The sequence below is a fragment of the Nestor notabilis genome, unplaced genomic scaffold (assembly GCF_000696875.1).
Source record: "Nestor notabilis isolate BGI_N333 unplaced genomic scaffold, ASM69687v1 scaffold27058, whole genome shotgun sequence".
In the NCBI taxonomy this organism is placed as follows: Eukaryota; Metazoa; Chordata; class Aves; order Psittaciformes; family Psittacidae; genus Nestor; species Nestor notabilis.
In genome coordinates, this window is record NW_009941876.1 from 1 (window position 1) to 25,003 (window position 25,003).

Below are 25,003 nucleotides of genomic sequence, written 5' to 3' on the forward strand. Positions count from 1 at the left end.
ATAATAATATAATAATTTAATAAATAATAACTCTTTAAGTGTTGAGATCAGTCAAGTGGTGACAATACATTTGATGCTACAGAACCAAGATCTGGTTTTTTGGTCACCTTTATTACTTCTGCTGTGTTTTCCCAAGTTATGTGATATTTGGATGTCTCAGTTCTAATGAGTTTCCAGGCAAGCAGGAGAGATAGGCTATACTCAGAAAATGCATAGCTTGAGCTTTGGGAAGGTGAAGCTTGAGGAAGCTGCTCTGCACAGGCGAAATAGCAAGCTTTATACATGGACAAACTTCTTCTGCTCTGCTTTGTGGCACATCCTGAGCAAACCTGGCTACTGTCAGCCAAGAAAAGCCAACTGTCAAAATGCATTGGGGTGAAGGGAGTTTGGGAGAAGCACTGCAGTGCGTTTACTCACCTTTTAAATCCTGGGGCTCAGCAGACAACCTGCTCTAGGGCTGAAAACAGGCATTAGAACACTACCCCAGCAAATCAAATGGCACTGTGTGGCTACTGCAAGCAGCCTGCTGTTAGATGGACTTCTGTGGGGTTTTGGTGGTTCATGTCTGGGGTGTCACTCTCTCCTAGGCTGTGTGTTTAAGAGATGAGTGCCTGCAATGTTTTATCCTTACAGTAAAGAGCTATGATGTGTAGTCATTCCGGTGGCTGCTGATCCCAGGGTAACGGCCGTGGATTGCTCCTCCTGGCAGTGTCACATGAAAGGCCAATCTGCTCGGCATCATCTGGCTCGCCTCCATCTCCTGATTCCACTGGCATTGCTCCATTTTGTCAGGCTGAATTTGTAATCTGCCTTGCACCGAAGCGGTGCCCTGGAGTCGGGATGTCCTTTTTGTGTAGCTGGCCATTTAGTGATGTGGTATTATTTAATCTTTTTGGCCCTCTGGCCATGAAGAACATGGGATATTCTTGTTTTATACTTACAAAACCGGTTGCAGTTTAACTTCTTGCCCATTTTAGGGCCAGGTTTATGTGGGTGAGAAGAGCCTGGCTTTTCCTCCTTGGTTTCATCCTGTGGGCACCTTTAAAATAAGGAAGCAACCCTCATGCTCTATTAGAGAAACAACAAACCCAACTGAACAAACTCAACCTGACAGCACTAATACACTTGCTGCCGTATAGAGTAACCGACTGCCCCCGGCTGCTCGTTGTGCTGGGATGCCACTTGCCTTAAAAAAAGCACTCAAGGCCACTCCATTCACTTAAAATACCAAGGGTTATACCTCGATAAATGGCATCTATAGCTTAAATGTTGGTGCTTATCTTTAAATTAATAGAATTGCCCTATGTGCTGCATGAGAAGTCTCACAGCGCTTAGGGCTTGCCTGGTGTGTCTGTTCTACCTGCTGCTGAAACCCTTTATCAAAAAGGCTATTACTCCTTGACTCCAAATGCAGCTCTTGTTTTAGAGGGAGGAAGTACATGCCTTAAACATAAACCACCTATAGTGCACTAAGAAAGACAAAGCACTAACAATGGTGCTTTGGATCATCTACTGCAACACTACAAGGAAACTGAGAGTAAACTCCTGGGGGAAAGGTTGGTCTGGAGTAAGTGTAGTCCAAGTGTGTTTGTAGACAGACCAAGCTGACAGCAGTGAGCTAATTTAGGAGGTGCCAGGAGTGAAAAATGTTCCTTTTGATTGATGAGATGGTTTCTGGACTGTGTTTTTCAGTCTCCTGAACAATGAGTTAGGAAGAAACTTAAATAACAAGAAGATTTTGTCACTTTTAAGTGGATCCAAATGAAGCCATTGAAGTCCTGAAGCAGCACAAAAATAGCTTCAAAGGAGTCTGCCTTTGATGTTCTGGCTCGTTGCTTGTGTGTCCCTCAGCTTTCCACCAGCCACGAAGGGGAAGAGCAGTATTCAGCCACGGGATGTGCTGGGAATGCAGTGTCCAAACGCATAAATAAGTTATTCCAGGGACTTCATCTAATATTTGGGCTCATGCATCTCTAAAACAGTGTTTGTGTGGATACAAATCATATTGTTTAAACAAATACATACAACGGCATCTTCTCCAGTGCAGAAGCAGGAGGTCCTCTCCCTTGCCAAAGTTCCTTTTGTATTCCCAAGATCCGTCCAGTTTTTGCATGATAACTTTTGGCTGACTGGCCTAAACTTCAGTGTTGCCACCCTGGTGAGTGGTCATTACGTGTGCTGTGGTCAATGTGTCCGTGGCACTATCCTCACTTGAGGTTGTTCTTCCAAAGTCTGGTTTCTACCAGACTTTGTGTCTGTAGAAGTTTTACACCAACTCAAGTGAGACAGGGCTTTGTGTTCCTGGGAGTATTTGTTGTGCTTATCTTGGTTTATACTTACTCATACACCATTTAAGAGTCAAGTTAACCATTTACCTGGCTGCTTTTTGGGGTGTATTCCTTCCACTTCAGTATCTTCTGGCTCTTCTTGCTTTGGGTCCAGTAACACAGGGTAATATTGCAGAGTACAGCATTTCATAGGGCTGAAATCCTTGTAGCTTCCTCCCAGCTGATAAGAGCAGCCCTGTCCTTAGCACAGCTTTTTAGGGGCTCCTAAAACAGTACACATACAGATGCTGCTGTTTGTGAGCATGCCAGGGAAGAGCAAACAAGTGGAGGGAGACAAAGCCCCTTTGTGGGCACACAAAGCCTTTCTGCTGAGGTTCCCTTTCATCACAGCCCTCACCATCTGCCTCTCGTGCTCCCGTCCTCTCCAGAGATAGCAGGAAAAGGGCCAATTCTGCGTGCCCTGGTGTGGAAGGGGAAGCAGGAGGGCAGCTTGTCCTCCTCTTATGCTATTCCCTCCTAGTTACGAACCTGTTCTGCTGTTCCTACCCTTCAGGCCAACTCATAACAGAGTCAGAAGCCACAGCCTGGAGGTTTAATTAACGATGAAGAAGCTTGGGTTTGCTGCTTGGGTGCTGCACTGAGCTCAGGAAGGATCCAGCTATCTACCCCAAGGCCCTTGTGCAGTTGCTGTGCTTAAATAATGCTCTGAACTCCAAATTGGAGAGCTTAAAGACAAAGTGTGGATTATCTGTTTTACTTGACGATTCAGGTTCCATTCTGCAGTGTATTTCGTAGGTCATTTGGGCTGATGCATGTAATTTTTAATCTCTGAGTGTTGATGGTTCAAGGCAATGGGTATTGTCCTCCCTCTCATAACTGGCTGTGTTTTAGGGTTCAGATGTGCCCCATCTTCACTGCTAAAGTCCTCCTGTGGCTCAGTGAGAAATTAGGGTGTTTTTCACTTCATTCACTGCCTCTGCCCCATCCTCCTTCCCTGCCTCAGTCCTCTTCAGAACCCCCCATGGTGGGAGCAGGCTTGTTGGCATCCACACTTTGAGTACTTGGTTTATGTAGCCCATCCCCAGCAGCCCATTCATCCAGGCTTTTGTTTCCCACTAGAGCAAGGTCAATTTTACGTTTTTGGCTACTTCTGATAGGGTTTTTCCCACCCAAGTATATCCCGTGGCCTTCAGGAGGAGGTGATGGAGATGGAGGAGCATGCTCCTGGGGATGCCTGCATGGTCCTTTTTACATGCCCCTTCCTCCTCTGCTGTCTGTGACATACCCTCAGTGGGATGAACACCATTTTCCCCAGTTACCAGAGTTTTTGTTGCTTACTGCTTCCTGAAACCCAGTTGTCAGCAGTATATTTCTTCTCTCTGCAGGTGATAGTGGACACCCCGACCAGCCCAGTGACAAGCGGCCTCCCTCTCTTCTTTGTCATCACTGTCACAGCTATCAAACAGGTACCAGTGTCAATGTGGGTAGAGGAAGATGCTCTTTGGGACTTGTGGTAGAGGAAAACCATGAGTGTGTGTTTGAATGTACTCTGAAGTCACCAAAATGGGCTGGTAGGTTTGGTGAACCCTTCTCTGAAGGTGGGGCATGTACACTGGTGCTTTGCAAGAGAGGCTGCAGAGCACCAGTTGAGTGTGGTTATTGGTGTCTCTTGTTTTGGCAACATAAAGCATCTCTGTCTGCACTGTTGTAAGCAAACTGAGAGGGTCAGTAAAGGTTACTGCTGAATTTTTCTTCTCTGTTTAGAAATACTCTCTGAGTCTTCGCAGAGCCATGCTCTAAATGTAGCCCACGATCTGCTTCCGTGCTGGTAAATGGCAAGGACAGTTTCTGTTCAACCACTCAGCTGCTGAAAACACGTGTCCTCATCTTGGGGTGTTAAAAGCCCTTTTTCCTCCCATCATATGGCTGCGGGCCATTAAAGATATCCTCTGCAGGAGGATTGAATGATAAAAGAAGTTTCTTTTGCAGGGGTCAGAAAGGGAGAGTGAGAGTAAAACCCATCTGCTTCCAATCTGAATGTTTCATTCTTTCACTAAAGACTGAAGAGGAAGAGTCTCATCCTGCGTTACCATAGGGAAGAGTTGCAGGGTGCTAAGTGTATTATTCATATTATCAGCCTGTTCTTGCCAACGCTGAGAATAATAGCAACATGTTACAGTGGTTGAGCTGCTCATTGCATGCACTGCATATAGATTGTGTCTGTTATTTTTAATCTGTTCTGAATCTGTCAAATATGCATATGAAGTTATTAAAATAAATTGATTCAGTCTGAGCCACTTTGGTTGATGCTTTGTCACGCACGAAGGAGGTCTGAGGGCTGCTTGGTTTATTCATTGTTTTAATCTCTCCCTCTCTCTCCATCCCTACTCATCCTCTTGTGTTAGTTTACTTGCTTCCTTACGAGCTTGTGTCGCCTGTGTTTGTGTGCCTAGGGATACGAGGACTGGCTGAGGCACAGAGCTGACAACGAAGTGAACAAAAGCAATGTCTTCATTGTGGAAAATGCAAAGCAAGTGCAGAAGGAGAGTGAAAAAATCAAGGTAACTGTTCACAGAGAACTCGTGTGTGGGTATCGCTGAAGCCGATGGGAACGCGAGGGTGCGTGGTGAGGAGACGAGCAGGGAGGAGGGATGTGCTGAGGTTAGAGCTGCTCCAGTGAGCTCACTGTCAGATGAGGTGCTCCAAGAGCTGTTCCTGGTTAAAGAGAGAAGCTGCCTTTTGTTTGATTGCTTTTGAAAAGCTGTCTCACAAAAGCTGTGCCGGGGCTGACAAGTGACAGATCTGTCAGCACTCTGCACTTCTCCGGGACAGGCAGTCCTCTTCCATCTCCAACTCTCCCAAGGACACCAGGAAAGTACACTTAGCTTTGACATTAATTTATCACACCACACTTCAGACAAGTACAGTCTCTTGCTCTATAAAGATTTAGCAGAGAAATAAACACTGTGCCACGTGGGCACTGTGAGCTCGTGCTGAGCTGGATGGACTTGTCTGGCTGTGAAGTGATGCTTGGGGACCCATGTGCCTTTTAAACCCTGATTTCCCTTTTAGCCAACATCATTTCTTCTAGGTTTTGAGAGAAGCTGAATCTGTAACCATCTAATGACAACCAGGAGGGCTTTTCATCTAAAAAGCTTCCTTTTCTCCAGGTTGGAGACATCGTAGAAGTGAAAGCGGATGAGACCTTCCCCTGTGACTTGATATTTCTGGCCTCGAGCAGCACTGACGGGACGTGTTATGTCACTACAGCCAGTCTCGATGGCGAGTCCAATTTCAAGGTGATGGGGATGGGGATGGATGGGGCAGTGTTTGGGAGCTGGTGTTGGGGGTACTTGGGTGGCTGGAGCTACCACTGAAGCTGTGCTTGCATGGTGGGGGTGTGTGTGTAAGTGGTGGGTGATCCCATCCCTGTGGCTGTATTTAACAGCTCTTCTCTCTGTCTGCTCCCAGTACATCAGCACCGAGGGCCCCTGGGGATTGTTTTCTGCTTTATCTCCAACAGCCATTTCTGCTGGCACTGCCCCAATTTGTATTGATATTTATTGAGGCAGCTTCACTGCCTTCCTGCCCATCACGGGAAGCATGTTAGTGCTTCCCTTCTCCAGCCCCATGTCGGTCAAACAGTGCCTGCAGCTTCTTCAGCTCCCCTTCCAGGACCTGGCAATGGGTTTGGTACTTGACCAAGCTTTCCCAGTGCGGTCAGGGACTTTTTGAGGCAGTATTTCCAGATCCGTTTGGGGAATTCTGCACCAGTGTGAGGAAAACATCGCTTCTGGGCTTTTTTGTTCTCTCTTGCCCTGAATCAGGCACTGAAATTTAATACCAGCCTTGCTCAGGATGGATCACCTCCTCAGTTTTAATTCCTTTATTCATGCCGCCTTCTCTAACCTGGGGAAAGAAGCAGTAACAGCAAAAAACACCTTATGTACATCAGAACACATGAACATTTGCTTGCACTTGTGTGTCAGGAATACTTACTACTGCAGTTGCTAGTGTCTGTCTAAGACTGGAAGGTACTTTAAAATGACCCGATTCATTCCAGCTCACTCTGAAGTCAGTGTTATCAGTCTGATATGTATGGTATGGGCTCTGTGGCTTGTCTCTTTATGGGTGGCTGTTAATCAGTGCTGGAAACCTTACGTAGGAGCTGATGCACCGTACTGGTTCCACTAGTGGAGTGGAGCTTTGAAGTGGCTTGAGGCTGGCAATAGATAACCATGTTAAACAGGCAATTGCTGACTTGTGTCAGGTGTATTGTATGCATGAGCTCACATAACCTCAGAGCCTTGGCTGTTACTAACATTTGGGTCCAAGTGCAATGCTGAATTGCTGTATCAAGCGCTGCAATGGGGTTTTTTTTCTTGGTTTGTGGATTCTTGTAGGTGACAGGGAGCTGTCTCCTGTTTCTTGACGAGATGAAGATGAGTTTGAAGGGGAAGAGCATAGAAAAGTCAGTGCTGTTTGGGGAAATAGGTCTAACATGAGGAACCAGGGTTTGCTGCAAAAGGAGGGTCAGGGAAGGACACTCAAAACCTCATCTGCACTGGTATCTGCTGCCCACCTGGTGGGGATTTTTCTGGTGTTTGGGGCATGTCAGGTCAAAGATGCCTGGTTAGGTGAAACTGGAGCAGAACGGTGGAAAGGACTTTGTCAGGGCTCTGTCTTTGAGGCACAGATCTTCAGTCATATCTAAATTACCTAAAAGATAATGTTTATCTAAAAGAACATGTGTTTTCTAAATACATTAAGGGACCCAGGATGTAAAGATCGTGGAGTTGATCAGGAGGCAGCTTTGAAGTACCAGTCGGTAACTGCACAGCATCCATAGTGACAGCAGTAAAAACCCCCCCACCTCCACAGGTTGGGTTTGGTACCAGGCACTGCAGGAACAGCTTTGAGTCATGTTTCACAAACCCCATGATTTATACCAGAGATGTTTGTGTGTTTGTGTCTCTGCTTCCCATACAAAAAGCCAGGCAGGTTCCCAAACCAGCACAAAGGTGGGCACTGCTAATGCCATGACTACAGTGCGTGGAGCGTAACGGTTCCCCCGGGATGCGCGAGAGGGGGATGCAGACGTAAGGAGCGGAGGAGCTTTGTGATGGATTTGTTACTGGAGATGGATGGAGGCAGCCTGCCGTGCAGCCGCCGTGACTTGGAGCTCTGAGTAGCTCCTATAAATAGAGCCCGGGAGGCAGCGAGCAGATCCTTTGTGGGCTTTCCAGTTAATTGTGAGAGATGAACCTTCGCGGCAGCGGCTGCTAAAAATAGGTTGGAGTCTGGCAGCGCTCTGCCTGGTCCCTGCGCGCCCGAGCTGCTGTCTGGTTACCCTCAGGAGCATCGGATGGGTGGTCCCTGGGGGTACCTGTGCCCTGAGGGTACCTGCAGCCTCCCTCCACCCCAGGGACAAGCTTGTGGTGCACACCTTCCTCCAGCAGCTCCTTTGTGCTGCGGTTTCTCTTAACCTCACAGACTTCAGTCTTTCACTGAGAGATGCTCTGTGGGAGCAGGGTGAGGGCTTGGGTGAGCTGCTGGTGCTGACAAGCCATTGCTGGTGGTGTTTTAAATAATGGGGTATAAAACCTGGGGTTTGGGTTGCTGGGGCCTTGTGGTGACGCTGCCTGTGCTTCTCTGCCCAGACTCACTATGCAGTGCGGGATACCACTGTGCTCTGCACGGATGAAGCCATCGACACCCTCACTGCTACGATTGAGTGTGAACAGCCACAGCCTGACCTCTACAAGTGAGTCTGCCCCTCCTTGTGCCCATCCTGCTCCTCCTGCCCCACAGCTACCTGCTGTCATCTCCACACAGACACCCGAGCACCACCGGTTAGCGGAGCTAATAATAGGGTGATGGCTTCAAGCTGGCAGAGGGGAGATTGAGATGAGCTCTTAGGCAGAAGCTCTTCCCTGTGAGGGTGCTGAGTGGCTTCCAGGAGTAAGCGGTCTTCGTGGTTAAATCCCTTGAAGGAGGTTTGCTGGTGCTGTGCTCTGTAAAGGGGATGTGCTGGGGTGCAAAGGTATGATCAGGTACTGGTGCTGCTTGTGGGTGCCTCTGACCAGGAGGGCTGTGTGGCTTCTCCCTATCCTGAGCACAGCTACCCCCCTGACGCAGTGAACTCTCAAATGCACATGTTTGTGTTCGCTTCCATCTCATGACTTTTGTTTAGCATGTTTCTGGTAGCTCTTTATAAACTGTTTGTAATAGAAGTTCCTCATATTTTTATTGCAGATTTGTTGGAAGAATTATCATCTACAGAAGTAACCAGGAGCCTGTAGCCAGGTTGGTCTTGCAGCCCTTTTGCTGGCCCTCTCAAAGAGGTTGGGTCCCTACATTGAATTTCAAGGATCTGAACATGTGCTGCCATCATTAGAGTTTTCCTTTAACCACTCCATGTATTTCATTACTAAGGGAGGCCTGTAGCCAACCTTTTCCACTCTCTGCCTTCTGCCCTCCTGCGGTTTGTTTGAGCCCCTCTTGGGGAGGCAGTGCAGGACCACGAGTAATGCCCTCTCCTGCTGATGGGGAACAAATTTACCAGGCAGTTGCTGAATACTGTTATTCAAAGGCTTTAACCTGCCAGAGGGGAGATTGAGATGAGCTCTGAGGCAGAAGCTCTTCCCTGTGAGGGTGCTGAGGCGCTGGCACAGGGTGCCCAGAGAAGCTGTGGCTGCCCCATCCCTGGCAGTGTTCAAGGCCAGGTTGGACACAGGGGCTTGGAGCAACCTGCTCTAGTGGAAGGTGTCCCTGCCCGTGGCAGGGGTTGGAGCTGGAGGAGCTTTAAGGTCCCTTCATCCCAAACCAGGCTGGGATTCTGTGAAAGCAGAAACTTGAACATCCATCAGAGTGATTCAGGGAGATGTAAGCAAATAATGTCATGAAAAGCCAGACTGATGCTGGCTGTGTTTTGTGAGTCTACCCAGAGCCTAGGAACAACAGAGGGTCATGGGTGGGGGTTTCAAAGAGAAATTAAAACATGAATGGGAGCAAAATAAGCCATTAGCTTTGGTGCTGTTGATTGACTGTGTTAGAATGGACAGGTTTTTGATGCCTTTCAAACCAGGTTTTTAAATAAGTACTGAACATAGATCTGAACATTTTGCATATGTTCCCCAAAAGCCTTATTGATAATCCCCCACTAAATCTGGAACTTTGAGCACCAAGAATAGTCTGTGTAAGATGAAATGGAAATATAAGTATATAAAGAGAGAAAGAAACTCAAGCAATGCCCAATTTAACACACAAATCCTTTAATCGGGTCTAAAGAACATCTGTTTTAGCTTTATGATCCATCTCTGGGTCTAAATTCTAAAGCAGTTTGAATGTCCTTTGAGTGATGTAATGTTATAACTTCTTTTATATTTAGGTCTTTGGGTCCTGAAAACCTGTTGCTGAAAGGTGCTACCCTCAAAAATACCAAGAAGATTTATGGTGAACAGTTATTATTGTATTTATTGAAATCGTTTGAATAAATAATGGCAAACGTAGATGTTCGTCACTAAATCTGGAGAGGGAAATACGGTTACATTTGGTATCCAAGCTGATTGCAAAGGTGACAGGGGGAATCAGGAGGTGCTGGTTGTGTCTGCAGTGCTGCCACACTGTGCAGGTTGTGTTAATACAGCTGAACAAGCTTTTGTTGTTGCCTGGGATGGGAAGAGCAGGGAGTTGATCCCAAATCCTTTGCTGAGAACGTGCTAGGATCACAGTCCCAGGCACTCGTGATTGAGGGTGATGCTGCTAGGGAGGACTGATGGGTTTTGTTGACTGTATGTGATCCATAGGCTCCTGCTCAGTGCTCTGGGGAATAGGTAATTACATTACTTAGCAGCCTGAGAGGTTTCTGTAGCTGAACAGTCCTTGGGTAATGCCTCTTTCTTCAACTAAGATTTGAGCTTCATATAAATGCTGATGCCCCGTGTGGCTCAGTGCAAGCTGGGTCTATCTGGGGCTGCGAGTCCCTTATGAGCCCTGCTTTAATATCCTGTAGGAGTTGCAGTCTACACTGGAATGGAAACAAAAATGGCTTTGAACTACCAAGGGAAGTCTCAGAAACGATCTGCTGTAGAAAAGTGAGTATTTCTCATCTGCTAAACATGGGTAAAGCTTTTGAGTTTGGTTTCGTTTTAATGGATGACTTGTAGAGGAATAATCCCCCAATCTGCTGCCTTTTGTTTCAGATGCTCTCTGATTGCATAGAAAATCTGTGTATTTGATTAAGTGTTATCTTTCAAGAAGCTGCAACACTTAATAGCTTTTTTATTTAAACCTCCAAATTAAGAAATGTTAAAATACATGAACTGACCCTGGATATCAAAAGCACTTGTTCTGTAATTCCCTTCTTAAAAGGAAGTCTTGTTCCTGCTTCTTTGCATGATTTTCTGTATAAAAATAGCTGCAAGAATTTAAGGAAGAAACCTGTTTTTCAGATCTATCAACGCTTTCTTGATAGTGTATTTGTGCATCCTATTGAGCAAGGCCACTGTGTGCACCACTCTGAAGTATGTCTGGCAGAGTAATCCATTTAATGATGAGCCTTGGTACAATGAAAAGACTAAAAAAGAGAAGGAGACCTTCAAGGTGAGGGGATTTGTGTTTCAGCACCTCCTCTGGCTTTATTTGGATGGGTTTATTTAATGTGATAGTCTCTGTCGCCAGCCCAGCGAGTCCTGTGGCTGTTGTTTCCTTCTGTCTCTCCTGCTCTGTGTGTTTCTTTCCTGCCTCTCTCATGCTTGTGCGCAGCAAGTGCTTGCACAGAGTAGGGCAAAGCATAAATACTAGATATCATAGAAACACAGCAGCCAATTTAACCTGGATCCTTATCTGAACTCGAGCTATCTTGCAGCTTTGAGTAGGCAAACTTGAATTGAGGTCACGTCAACCAGCTTCCCCAATTTGCTGAGACGCAGGCAGTCAAGCCTGAAAGAGTGAGTGGAACTGTGTAGAGATTGGTTATTTGATGGATTATTGAGTAGATTTACAGGGATGTCACTGCATCAGTTGTACCCTCACCATAGCTTGGCGGGTCTCAAGCCACTTCCACCTCGTTTCTGTTACTTGAGATCAGAATGAGCCTGCACTAGTGTGTTTTGGGGGGGAATATACTTGAATAAAGCACTGTTTGGTCACTGTGAAGCAGGGAGATACACTCTTGTATTCTACCCTTGTAGATCTGCAGAAGACAGTGAGATTTCTGCATCAAAGGAAAATGGAATTTGGCTGTGTATCTTAGCTGTATTCATTTTCAGGTTGTGTTTTCCATTTAACCTTAGAGAAAAGCTGGCTAAAGCCCCAGAGGTGTTGCTGTAAATTACCCCTGAATTGTGCCTGATGGGGGGACCAACTGCATCATCTTCTCCCCTTTCCATTGCAGGTCTTGCGGATGTTCACAGACTTCTTGTCATTTATGGTCCTCTTCAATTTTATTATCCCAGTCTCCATGTATGTTACGGTAGAGATGCAGAAGTTCTTGGGCTCCTTCTTCATCTCTTGGGACAAGGAGATGTATGATGAAGAAATAAAAGAGGGGGCCTTGGTGAACACCTCGGACCTGAACGAAGAGCTTGGGCAGGTCAGAACATGCTCTGTTTGCATCTGCTTGGATGGAAACATCCTCCCTGATAGGAACCCTTGTTGTAGCAGGCCTTTGTGGTCCCCTCAGGGCAAAGCTTCAGCCAGTTTGGTGGCACTTTCCATTTAATGTGATTCCACTCGCTCTGCGAAATGGATGAGGTTATAAATAGTGCATGAAAGAGCAGGAATTGGGTCATGCCAATTGTTTCCATATTGGGGAATATCAGGCGCAGGGCTCTGCCTGTCGGGGTGGTTTTGCTTTCACTGCCTCAATTTGAAGATGAAAAACTTGATGTCTCTTCATGGATTAATGAAAATTGCATGCCCAGAGAGATGTGCATGTGCAGCCACAACGAGACAGCTCAGGCTTCCCTTTCCTTATCTGCGTGAGGAGAGGCTGAGCGGAGGGTATGTCTAGTGCCTCCAGCTTCTTGTTTTGCTTTGAGACCCATAAATAAATATTTGGAATAGCAATTACCTGATTTAAATACATCATCAAGATGAAAAGCCCCCAAAGGAGGCAGCAAACCTGCAGCAGCAGCTATAGAAGCACCAGGAGCTGTAGCAAAGGACCCAATAAAGAGGATGAGGGGAAAGCAATGAGCCTGGGAATGGATTTCATTCTTCAGGAGCTTCAGGCACCCATGCAATGGGCTGAAAAACAAAGAGCTGCTCTGAGGAGCAAAGTAGTAGAATACGCAGTGGTGTAACTCCTATGAGGTGTCTTTTAGAGGGGACCAGGTTAGGATGGCAGCAAAGTACTCCCCAGTGTTGGCAAAGGAGCAGTAAAATGCCTTGTGCTTGTTGTTTTGGGGGGCTCCTTCCCTGGTGCATGGGGCTGGGGTGCAGTGGGGCAGGCTGCCTGTCTGCTTGCTTCTAGGTGGAGTATGTCTTCACGGACAAAACTGGGACCCTGACGGAGAACAGCATGGAGTTCATTGAGTGCTGCATCGATGGGCACAAGTACAAGGACTGCATTTCGGAGGTGGATGGCTTCTCTCAGACTGATGGACCCCTAAAATACTATGGCAAAGCAGAAAAGGTAGGGAATCTGTGTGTCCATGGCTGTTAGGGGTTTGTGGTCACTTCCTGGCTGGGTAAATACAGCCAAAACTGGGAGCGGGTGTTGGTGATGTGGGTTTAAAGCATGCACACCCCAAGAGCACCACCAAGGGCTGCGAGGTGGGGTCGGTGCCTGGTGTTAGGCTGGTAACAAGCCTTCCCTCCTTCTCTTCCTCCTGCCTAGAGCCGTGAGGAGCTGTTCCTGCGAGCCCTCTGCCTGTGCCACACTGTCCAGATCAAGGAAGCAGACCAAGTGGATGGGCTGATGGGGCATCCGGAATGCAAATACACCTACATCTCCTCTTCCCCAGATGAGATTGCTTTGGTGAAAGGCGCAGAAAAGTAAGGCTATGAGGATGTTGGGGTGCTTCATTCCCCCTCTGTGGTGGGAGGGAGGTGAGGGTTATCTGAAGGCGATACACCCCTTTACCTGGTCAGTACCACAGCACTCTCTGGGAAGCACATTGTGATGCTGGGCTTGACCTTCAACATGAGCCTGTGGGTTTAAATGAGCTCCCTGTAACAGGGGTGCTCTGCAAAGGGTCTTCCTGAGAAGCTTCTTGGTGCTACAGAGACTGGCTGGGGCAGAGGTTTCTTTGCCAGAACCACCATGGCCATGTGTTTTAATCCATAAGAAACAGAACAGTTGGCTGTGTGCATACTGCAACCAACTTGCTTCCTTGGCATACAGTGGCAAAATAATGGGCTGCGTTGTTATCAGACCCACATTTGAATCCTGCAGAAGGTGCTCAAGGCCAGGTTGGGTGGAACTTTGAGCAACTTGGTTTAGTGGAAAGTGTCCCTGCTCATGGCAGGGGGTTGGAACTGGTTGAGCCTTAAGGTCCCCCCTAACCCAAACCATTCTATGATACTATGCTATTAGCTGCCCCTAGGTTTTAGATGGAGTGTTGCAGCCATATATACTTGCTTATGGCTTGTAAATCTGATGGAGACCCAGGGGACTGTGTCCAGAGACTCTCCCCAGTCATGGGAGCAGTGCCAGCACATCATAGCAGGCTCTGCGTGGAGCAAGCAAACATCCAGCCAAGCTTTTTAGCTCAGGCTCCCTAACTTCTTTGTTCTCCTCTGCAGTGCAGCAGGTGAAAGGAGAACGTTGTGAAGGTCTGATCTGTGCCAATGGGTGTTTTCAATGTTGTTCTGTCCTTTTGTTTATTGACAGGTATGGTTTCACTTTTCTAGGACTTGAAAACGATTTCATGAAAATCCGAAACCAAAAGAATGAAACTGAAATGTAAGTGCTGGATTCGGGGGAGCTGCTTTGGAGCAGGACTGGTTGTGCTGTGCTGCCTCCTACCCAGCCTAAATAGAGTGTGGTCAACGTGGCCGCCCTGGCAAGGGCAAAGCTGTTCCTTTGTGAGGGCTGTCAGACCGTGCTGACCTGCCCCAAAACTCACATCTCTTTGATGTGAGTTCTCACTTCACAGAGTGCAGCACAGCAAGTGCAGGCTGAAAGGTTTTGCTTGCAAAAAGCTGCAGGTGGCTTTAAAGGTGTCTAAATTCAGGTCCCTTTAGTGCCTGCAGTCTCTTGCGTGTGTCCTTCATCAGTATCTGGCTGTGCAGGTAGCTCCCAGGATTCATGGGGTGGTTGCTGACCTTATGGGGCCTCACGGCAGGATGCTGTAATATGCTTTGTGATATGACTCCCATCCGTGTCACTCTCTTCTGAGCTGAAAATAATGATTTCCCCCTGTGCTCACAGCCTGGGGGACATCTGAGAATCGCTGACCTAATCCAGGCGCTTCCTGAGAACTTGCTTTCTCAAGCAAGTTTCACTTCTTGCTGCCCTTATGGTGAAACTCCTTATTTGAATGTTGGAGATGATGTGTCTGCCTGCAGTACGTGGTGCTGCTGAGCCTCTGCCCAGCCTGGCCTCAGCGCACTGCTATGCACCAGCACCCTCAGCCCCACACTCAGAGCAGCACCGGAGGGGTTTCACTCCACTTTCTTGCACAGTAGCTGTAAAAAGCACATTGCCCAGTGTAGGGGGTATTGATTTCTGCAGCAAAACTTAGTGATTTTATGTCTTAAAAAGCTATTTTTCTTCTACTGAGTCTAAGCTGCTTTATTTTCTTCTTAAGGTACCAGCTTCTCCATGTGTTGAACTTTGATCCTGTCCGTCGCCGTATGAGTGTCATTGTGAGAACCACCACAGGTACAGTTAAAATGCATTTCTGGTCTCATACTTGTGTGCACATGTACAAATACAGAACACATCCTTTATTGCTGTAACCCAGAGGCAAAACTGTGAGGTTTTCTAAGCTGCTCTAAGTTCTGTAGTGGGTCTGGTTGGGACAGAGTTGATTTTCTCCATAGCAGCCATTGGACACCAGCAGCAGATGTGAGGGGAGGAGACAGGGATGGGGAGGATGACCTATGGAAAGCTGCTGCTGGACTAGTTCCAGCCTGAAAGTACAAATACATGGGGGGAGAAGTGAGACCCAGCCCCTGAATAGGATGGGATTTCATGGGGATAGGAGACAGAAACTCATAGGTCACCATCCATCTCAAATGTCAGGCCCAAAAGGTTATAGGATGCTGGTTTTACCCTCCCTAGAGAGGCTACCAAAGCTTCTGAACAGGAAAACCTAAACCACTGTGTGCAGTCTGTTGAAGAAAGCTTGCTCAGAGGCAGAAGGGACACCCCATGTCCAGCCTAAAGGCAGCTGGGCTACCAGCAGTTCTGTCTTTAGTCCTGCCAGATTTCCCCCCTCTGCATCACTTGCTGGAGCTATTGAAGCTGTGAAGTCTTTCTACAGCTTGTGATGGCTATAAACTATTTATAATTTGCTTTTAGGGAAGTTGTTTCTCTTCTGTAAAGGAGCAGACTCCTCTATTTTTCCAAGGGTGCAGCAAGAAGAAATCCAACCAACAAAAGTCCATGTGGACCGCAATGCTATGGTGAGCACGTGGATGGAATTTGGCCGGCGCCTTATTCCAAAAATAGGGATGTGGCCTTGCTTTGGAGGGAAGTGTTGAAAATCCGAGTGTCACTTCACATTGTTTTGAAGCCAAGCTTCTTCCCTTTTCTCTTTCGTTGGCTTCCACCTTTATTTGAGCTTTGATATGCTTATATGGTCCCCATCACAGTTGTGCCCAAGCATCTCCCATGCCGGTTAAAAATAGGCATAACAAGAGCAGGCTGTTTACTCTGGGGAGAGAAGTGCCTGGTCCCAGCTGTGGTCCTTGCTCTCCCTGCTGGATGCATACTCTCAGCACTGGTCCTTCTCTTAGTTTCTCTCTGCCTTATTAGATGCACATAATAATCATAACCAAGTTTACTCTGATGGGAAGAAGTTACTGTATAAACACAGAGAAGTTGGTCTTTAACTCAAGCCAGCAAATTGTCACTGCTGTCAGGATCAGTACTGCAAGGAAGCACTGATGGTGGAGAAAAGCACTAACCCTCAATTCGGGAGCTGTAGAAAATCTGCTTTTAGGGCACTTGTCCACTTTATTTTCCCTCTTTCCCCTACCAGGATGGCTACAGAACGCTGTGTGTGGCCTTCAAAGAACTCACTCAAAAGGAGTATGACAAAATAGACAAACAACTGAATGAAGCCAAGATGGCTCTGCAGGACAGGGAGGAAAAGATGGCAAAGGTTTTTGAAGACACAGAAGCAGACATGCACTTGATTGGGGCTACAGCTGTAGAAGACAGGTAAAGAGGTGACCATCACCACCAGCACTCTGGTACCTGTGGGTTCTCCCTGCCTTGTGGTGGAACTGAGCATCCAGGCAGATGCTGGAAGTGTCCAGGACAATTAATTACTCCATGGCACAACCATTACACAGTGCCCTAGTTGCTAAAATTGGCTGGTGTAGTAAGAATTAGGCTTTATTAATGAAACTACGGAAGTACTCGAGCTTCTAGAGGGTGAATTAAGCACGCAGCTTTAATTTGCACATCAAAACAGATCCCGTTTCGCTTGCAGATGTAGTAACTGAATGTGTAAATTAAACTCTTACTCTTGACTCTGAGGTCTCGCAGTGTAAAGCAGTGATTGCTTTTTTTTGGCTACAGATAACAATTTGGGATTGCTGACTTCTAATCCTTATTCTTGTGGCAGTGGTCTCTCCAGCACAGGGGAAAATGAACCAGCTTGTCTTGAGCTGCTGCTTCCTACCTGCAGAATAAGGGTTATGTGGACTAGGCGAGGCGCAGCCTGTGAAGTGATGCTTTGCTGCTTCTTGCAGGCTGCAGGAGCAGTTGGCAGAGACGATCGAAGCTCTGCACACAGCTGGCATGAAGGTTTGGGTGCTGACAGGAGACAAGATGGAAACTGCCAAGTCCACGTGCTACGCCTGCAGGCTCTTCCAGACCAGCACCGAGCTGCTGGAGCTGACGGCGAGGACGGTGGGAGAGAGCGAGAGGAAGGAGGATCGGCTCCATGAGCTGCTGATAGACTACCACAAGAAGCTGATTCAGGATGTTCCCAAAAGCCGGGGGGGCCTGAAGAGGTAAGTGAGCAAGAGGACCTGGCCTGTGTGCTTTTTGGGTGCAGATGCAAAGCCTATAGAGCAATAGGACCGTGTTGTGGCCCTGGGGACTGGCTCCTTCACTCTGCTCAGCATCTCTAGTATTAGTTGGTTTTGAATTTAATTGCACAGTTCCCTTAGTGAAGGGTGTGTGTTAAATCCAAGCTTCTTAAGATTTCTAAGCCCCCTAAAAGGGATGGGGAGAAGATTAATACAGAAGTGATTTCGGAGCAGCTCTGCTCTGGAGCCAGGCTGAGAGAGCTGGGCTGGGGCAGCTGGAGAAGAGAAGGCTCCTGAAGGGGACACCTTAGAGCAGCTCCAGTACCTAAAGCGGCTCCACGAAACCTGGAAAGGGGCTTGGGACAAGGGCCTGTAGGGACAGGACAAGGGGAATGGCTTGAACCTGCCAGAGGGGAGATTGAGATGAGCTCTTGGGCAGAAGCTGTTCCCTGTGAGGGTGCTGAGGCGCTGGCACAGGGTGCCCAGAGAAGCTGTGGCTGCCCCATCCCTGGCAGTGTTCAAGGCCAGGTTGGACACAGGGGCTTGGAGCAACCTGCTCTAGTGGAAGGTGTCCCTGCCCGGGGCAGGGGATCGGTTGGGACTGGATGAGCTTTAAGGTCCCTTCATCCCAAACCAGTCTGGGATTCTATGGTACAAGCAGTTCACTTCTTGATGTCTGATTTCAAACATGTTCCTTGTGTCCCAGAAGCTGGACGTTGACTCAAGAGTATGGCCTGATTATAGATGGCTCAACACTGTCGCTGATACTGAACCCTTCTCAGGACTCCGGTTCTAGTAATTACAAGAACATCTTTCTACAGATCTGCTTGAAGTGTGCTGCAGTCCTCTGCTGCCGCATGGCTCCCTTGCAGAAAGCACAGGTATTCACTGCTTTAATGGGCACGTGATACACTTAATCCATCAGCTGGGGCTTGTTCTTATCATAATCACGTAGGACTTCTCCAGCCTACGTGTAAGCCTCATCTGAGCTTCAGAGTGTGATGGGAACACATCAGTCTTTCAAATGTGTTGTAAACCCTTTGTTCAATATGCTTTGCAGGAAGCCATAAACCCAAGCCAAGTAGAATTAAACAAACCCCTCTATTCTTTTTCCCTTTCCAAATTCCTCAAGTGGAGTCTGTGACATCCTCACACCAGTGGATAGGATCCAAGCCTGATAAGTGGTGTGTTTCTGCTCCTCTTCCACGTGGGAGGGGTTCCTACCCTCCAAAACACATGTGAAGTCCCATCTTGGGAGAGTAGGGTCTGGCAGCAGGGAAGGGTGGGATGCTGCTGCCTGGCAGTTGTGTTTAAACACTGTCCTTCATCTCTGTGCAGCGGGATCCTGGCTTTTGCTCTGCTTGGTGACTGAGAAGGAAGGAACAAGGAGGTTTATTAATCTGAACTCTCTGGGTGTTACTTTGTCTGGTTGTTTGTCCCAGGGGGCTCTTCCAAGTGGGGCAGTTGGGGGTTCCTGAAGGCTTTTTACCTGAATGTTTGGTTTCTGCTCTATCCTTTGTTGTTCTTATCTTTCAGATTGTACGAATGGTGAAGAACACAAAAGGGAGCCCGATAACGCTGTCCATAGGGGATGGTGCAAATGATGTCAGTATGATTCTGGAAGCACATGTTGGAATAGGTAAGACCCCCTGATAACACCCATCTGATCCCTAAGATCTGTCTGCTGTTGGCTGAGGCTCAGTCAGTGTTTCTGGTCGCACATGGCTAAATTGATCCCACTGGAAAACACAGGAAGTCCACTGTTGTTTTCTTTGGAGCCAGGGTTTGACTCCAGATAAATGCTGGATGTCATCATACACTGTTTGCCTTTGATAGCATCACTCTACTCATCAGTGATAAACTGCAGATGGCCTTCAAAAACTCTGTGGTCACATTGAAGGTGGTAAAGGTTGCCTGCTGGTCAGAGGAGAAAAGGCACAAGTAGGAAACTGGTGGGTGATTCCTGGCAGTTGTGGCAAAGGCAGTGCAATGAAAGTACCGACTGTATTAGGGCTAACTGGTCACAGCTGCCAGTAGCTCCAATGGGCACCCACGTGTGTTTCCTGGGGGCTGATGCTCAGTTCTGTTGTATGCCCTGTGTGTATGACATTGAGTTACTGGAGATTTTTTGTAGTAAAGAAGAGTTGATGGAACGAAAAGGGCAGCCTCTTTATTTGGGGCTGTTGGAAATATCACAGTGATGAATGATGTCCCAGGACAGTTGGGTTTGGATGTGGCTTTTGAGAGAACAAAACTGCTTTTCTTGAGCTCAGCTCTGTGGGGATGTCTGAAATAACCAGGTGTGTGCTGTGAAATAACCAGGCTGTGCGAGCTGTGGGCAAGCCCTGGGGAAACCAATTCCTTATCTGTTATCAGGTTTGCTTAGGTACTCCTCACCACGCTTTTCCATAGGAGCTCAGACAGCTAAACCTAAATATAGCTTGAAAAACTCCAGAGGCAGGTCTGAATGGTGTGGAGCCAAAACCACGCCGAGGCTTGCAGCACGTCAGTGTGTTACCCTCCTGGGGCATGAAGAGGGAAGTAATGCCTTATGTCATGCCCTGAGACAGTGATGTGAACAAACCTAGTGGGTAGCATCTTTCCAGGTGCCAGTCCCTTAAGGATTAACCCTTTGCCGTAGCATCAGTCCAGATTCCATTCTGTTAGGGATTAATCCTATACCATAGCATCAATTCAGATTCCAGTCCCTTAGGGATAGCATAGCATCAGTCCAGATACCAGTCCCTTAGGGATTAATCCTATACCATAGCATCAGTCCAGATCTTAGTCCTTTAAGGACTAACCCAATACCACAGCATCAATCCAGATTCCAGTCCCTTAGGGATTAACCCCTTGCTATGCTTCTGTCTCCAGGTATAAAAGGCAAAGAAGGACGACAGGCTTCCAGAAACAGCGACTATGCTGTGCCAAAGTTTAAACACTTAAGAAAATTGCTACTAGCACATGGGCATTTATACTATGTGAGAATAGCACACCTTGTACAGTATTTCTTCTATAAGGTAAGGATGTGTGTGCAGCTTACTGCTTTGCATATACTTTGGATTACTTTTACAGGGGAATGTGAGCGTGATTTTTCTTCTGCAGATACTAACTGCTCCTTGGATTAGTTTTGTGCTTGGTGGAGAACAGTGTCTTGACTTGTCTGATAATGTAATGTCAGACACTAGTGACTGGTGATAGGAAAGGTTGTTTGGATTTAGATAGAGAAGTTGTCACTTCCCTGCTGACTGCTTGTCTTCTCTTTCCCCAGAACCTTTGCTTCATTTTACCGCAGTTTTTATACCAGTTCTTCTGTGGATTCTCACAGCAGGTAACTTCTAGTGATGTGACTATAAATCCAGGATAAAAAGCAAGTGGTACAATGAGGCGTCCCAGATTGGACGACTTGGCTTTTGGCACCCTGTCCCTTCCTCACCTTGCTTTAGAGGACAGTAGGAACCAACCTTGTTCCTCAATGCCATATCTACAGCATATGTCTGAGACCCATAGCTGAAAAGAAAGAAATCTGCTTTCTTTCCTTTCCCATCCACCACCCCTAAACACAGATAAGTAATGAGAGGGGTTTAGCTGTTTTGTCACCACCTGATTTTGCTGCTTCTACTTCTCTTAAAAGAAGTTTCCCAAGAAACCCTGGATTGTTCCCTTGTGCTGCATTTCCCTGCATTGAAAGTGTCTCTTAAAAGGAAGAACAGCTCGTTCTTTTGTGACAGCCTTTAAAAAAAGACATGACAAGTGTCATCACTTGCTTAGTCCAAGTGAGCATCAGAGGGACAGATCAGTGTGGAGAATGGGTTCACATGCTCGGAGACTAGAGCTTTGGCCTTTGTGTCAGCTTAATGGGCTTTTGTGTCTGTTTGGGCTCTGAAGTAATGGTGAGGAAGAGTAAGTGATAGGAGATAATTCTCTGCTTCTCTTGGCAGAAGCACTTGCCTTTTTTTTTCCCCTCCTCTTTAAAAAAAGCAGCTGTAGTTCCTCTAAACCAGTCTAGTCTTTAGAGAGTCACAGGAGACATCAAGTGTATTAATAGAAACAGCAGCACAAGAGCAGCCACAGGAAAGCTGTGATAAGAGCTGTTGAATCATGTTTTTTCTGGAGAATGAGCTGGAGATGAGACCAGGCAGTTACAAAACTTCATGGCAGTGGGAGCAGGGTGCTGGCCATGCAGCCTGCATTGCACAGAGCATGACCCCGATCAAATGAAGCCATCCCATGTGGCAGTGACAAAGGGATGAATCTGTAGGGTATGTACAGCGGCAAGGGCTGGAAACTTTAAATCTCTTTGTGGAGAGACTTCTAAAGTGGAATTTCTGTCTCATTTTACCCTTTCTTCCTTTTTTAAGCCACTGTACGATGCTGCTTATCTTACCATGTACAACATCTGCTTCACATCACTGCCCATCCTGGCTTACAGCCTCCTGGAGCAGCATATCAACATCGACACGCTGACCTCGGACCCTCAGCTCTATATGTAAGTAGCACTGGACTGGGTAAGCCTCTGCACAGCTTGGTTAACCATGGCTTATGTTGTGATGGTGCAGGAGTGTGAGCAAGTGTCACCACTTGTGTTGGTGATGGGGTCACCATGAACTGCAGCAAAGGCTGTTTCTGTCCCTGCTGGCTCTGGGTTAGAGCTATTTCTACTTTGCTGTCTAGCAGTATCTGGTCTAGCCAATTGCACTGCTGTGTCTCTATAAGAAAAATAAACTGTAGTTGGAATTCCTTATCCATAAGAAAAATCAATCAGTGAATGTGGCCAAGACCATTCATTCAGCCTCGCTTTGGGCCAGGCAGCGTGAGCCAAGCCCATGATAAAGCATGTAATGGATGGAGGGAAGATCTAGCTTTCAGGGGGAAAAAAGGTCCTTTTGTTTTGAGAAAGACAAATGTTTCTGAAGCCCAGCTCAGGCAGGTAGTTTCTCAGCTTGTCTAAATGGATATCATCCTCCACAGGCCAAATCCCCAGATCAGAGCCTATTGCCAGGGAGTTCTCTTTGATCCACACACTCGAGTTTTGTGCTGTGTTGCCCAGGAAAAGGACAGTTTAAGAGGAGACTGCACCTCTCTGCTGGTTGCTTTTTCCCCTTCCTTGGTTGCAGTAGTGAGAGGATCCAGTCTCCTATGGAAAGAGATATGCTTCCTGTCTTCCTCCCAGCCCTGCCCATGCTTGAATACAGCCCTTCAGCAAGGACTAAGGAAGATGCCCCTGTTCATGCACCGCTGTTGTTAATTCCCTTGATGGGCAGTAAGCTCAGCAGCGAGGTCACCCCTGTGGAGGCAGACCATGTCGGGGCTGCTTTGGCCAGTGCCTGTGTAAGCCCTGTCACCATCACACAATGCTCCTCAGCATGGAGGAGCTGTGTGTGGCACAGCCCTGCTCAAGCCAAGAGTCCCTTTGCAGGGACAGTGCAGGGAATTAGACATCACACAACCTAAAGGTGTGGTGTGGAAGTTGCTTTAGGTATAGGAAAATCAGCATGCAGCAAGAGCCCTGAGGCTAGGAAAGGGGCTTGGGTGCTTTTGAGTGAGTACTCAGATCCATCATTGATTAGACCTCCGTGTTCCTCCACTTGTATGGCAAAATGCCACCACGTGTATCTTTAAATAGGTAGTTGAATATTGTGTGACATAGACCAATAACAGCAGCCCTGTGCCTTGGGCTGGTGGTTGTCTGATCTCTGGCGTCTGTTCATTGAGGGAAAGCATGAATTGTGCAGGCAGGTAGCTGTAGTTTGAATAGTAATGCCTGTGTATGTGCTGCTGAATGCAGGACTGCTGCTGTGTGCGGTGCTGAGCTGCTGCACTGCAGATCTCTAGTCTGAGGGGCTGTAAAAGCCTGTTTACGATGAGCACTGCAGGACATCACTGTGAATGCAAAACAGAGCTCGCAGAGAGAGGCTGTGTTTTCTCTCCTTGCAATAAAAAAGCCCTGCTTACAGTCTGGTTTATCCATGCTCCTTACTCATGCCCAGACTGTGGTACGTTAGAGCATTGTTGCTGCATCATCGTGCATAGGGGGTTTGGTTTAGAAACTGCAGTTCTAGGAGCCCAGCACCACACCGGTTTGCAAGGTGCATCTGGCTGAGAATACGTGTATTGCTTCAACAGTGAGCAGTTAAAATGAGAAAAGAATGGGGATTTTTGGTGCTTTTCTCCCCCATCAGTGTTCAGATTTTAAAGAAAGTAATCTGAAAAGAAGGCAATTTGGACTCCCTCCTGCCCTGATAGCTGCCCCCCACTCCTTGGGCAATGTGGTCCATACACAGCTCTGCCCATTGCGCATCCCTTTGCTGCTGCTGCCTCTGTGCCATATCTCATCCATCCAATATTCCAAGCTTCCTGCTACAACCCCCGTGTTAAAAACACCCTCCAAATGATTCGGGAGGTTATTTTGAGCTTGTGCAGAAAGACACCGCTTCCAGGAATGGGACTTGCAGAGCTTTTCTCAACCAAGGAGTTGGTGCGCTCAATAAAAAGAGGGAAGCACATGATGGATTGGCTGCATCCTGTATGGCTGCTCTGGTTTTGAAATTCAGCAGTTGATAGCAGACACTGTGCGTGGTGCAGGGGCTGTGGGAGAGGCTCAGAATGGTGTTAGAGCTGTTCATTTTGGGCTGGGTTTTGTTTTGATAATGAGAAAATATGCTGAACCTCACGTGGTTACTCATGACCAGCAGCTGTTTATGGCAAACATCTGTGGCAGGTATTTGTGTTTCACCTCCTCATCTCGTACAGCAAGGGCTTGATCCAAAGCTGATCTCCTGGCTGCAAAGGGCTTTACAGCACACTCTAAACATGACAGCGATGTTCTTGTTGCTCCCTCTTTTGGCAGGAAGGTTTCGGATAATGCCATGCTGCAGTGGAGGCCGTTCCTGTACTGGACCTTTCTGGGCGCCTTTGAAGGACTCGTGTTTTTCTTTGGGGTTTATTTTCTTTTTCAAAACTCATCATTGGAAGACAATGGAAAGGTAATTCCACCAAAAAACACCACCCAAAAGGGAGACTGATGAGTGCTTCTCTTGTGCCCTGCCTCTCTAAACGCCTGGCAGGGAATATCTACGCACTTAATCTGTGCGGTGTGTCTCGAGTCTTGTCCGACGGCGTAGCCTTGCTTATGGTGTGATTCTGCAGTAAAAGCTTGAGATGAAACGTTTCCCAAATTGCCATGGAAACAGGGCAGAGCTGGTTAGACTCACTAGGTAAAAGAACTAAGTCTCACACACAGCTTTATTCTAACCCAGCAAGCTTTGGACAGCCTCTTCCCTGATTGTGTGGCCCCAGGCAATGGCCCAGGGCAGGAGCGGGTTAAAAGAGATGGAATTTCTTTCCTTTTCCCTTTTTTCTTTCTTTCTTTTCATTTTGCTGGTTCACTGAGTACAGAGCAAAGCCCTGGTGCAGATGTGGTGGCCTGGGCTGTCTCAGGACCCTTTCTATAATGGGGTACACAGTGTGTTAACAGATCTCCATCGATGGAAAGCCTCTTTCCACCATCCCTTCTGACCCTGGAGAACACCTTAGACTTCTTTAGCAGCTAGCTCTTG

At 47.3% G+C, this 25,003-nt stretch overlaps 1 protein-coding gene across 1 annotated transcript in view; it reads left to right on the forward strand.

Annotated features, from left to right (window-relative positions):
- Positions 1–3,673: 3,673 nt before the first annotated feature.
- The window catches only part of ATP11C (ATPase, class VI, type 11C), a gene marked incomplete at its 5' end in the record, with an annotated part of 30,365 nt that continues 9,035 nt past the window's right edge, over positions 3,674–25,003 (forward strand). Inside the window, 22 exons of the mRNA XM_010021118.1 lie at positions 3,674–3,754; positions 4,742–4,849; positions 5,459–5,587; positions 7,949–8,052; positions 8,544–8,594; positions 9,679–9,743; positions 10,303–10,384; positions 10,742–10,892; positions 11,686–11,883; positions 12,766–12,927; positions 13,132–13,289; positions 14,128–14,199; positions 15,047–15,120; positions 15,763–15,866; positions 16,445–16,626; positions 17,163–17,426; positions 18,151–18,325; positions 18,981–19,083; positions 20,319–20,464; positions 20,716–20,775; positions 21,806–21,933; positions 24,295–24,430. Of these exons, the coding sequence (XP_010019420.1) occupies positions 3,674–3,754; positions 4,742–4,849; positions 5,459–5,587; positions 7,949–8,052; positions 8,544–8,594; positions 9,679–9,743; positions 10,303–10,384; positions 10,742–10,892; positions 11,686–11,883; positions 12,766–12,927; positions 13,132–13,289; positions 14,128–14,199; positions 15,047–15,120; positions 15,763–15,866; positions 16,445–16,626; positions 17,163–17,426; positions 18,151–18,325; positions 18,981–19,083; positions 20,319–20,464; positions 20,716–20,775; positions 21,806–21,933; positions 24,295–24,430 (2,733 nt within the window). The remainder of the gene's footprint in view (positions 3,755–4,741; positions 4,850–5,458; positions 5,588–7,948; positions 8,053–8,543; positions 8,595–9,678; positions 9,744–10,302; positions 10,385–10,741; positions 10,893–11,685; positions 11,884–12,765; positions 12,928–13,131; positions 13,290–14,127; positions 14,200–15,046; positions 15,121–15,762; positions 15,867–16,444; positions 16,627–17,162; positions 17,427–18,150; positions 18,326–18,980; positions 19,084–20,318; positions 20,465–20,715; positions 20,776–21,805; positions 21,934–24,294; positions 24,431–25,003) is intronic.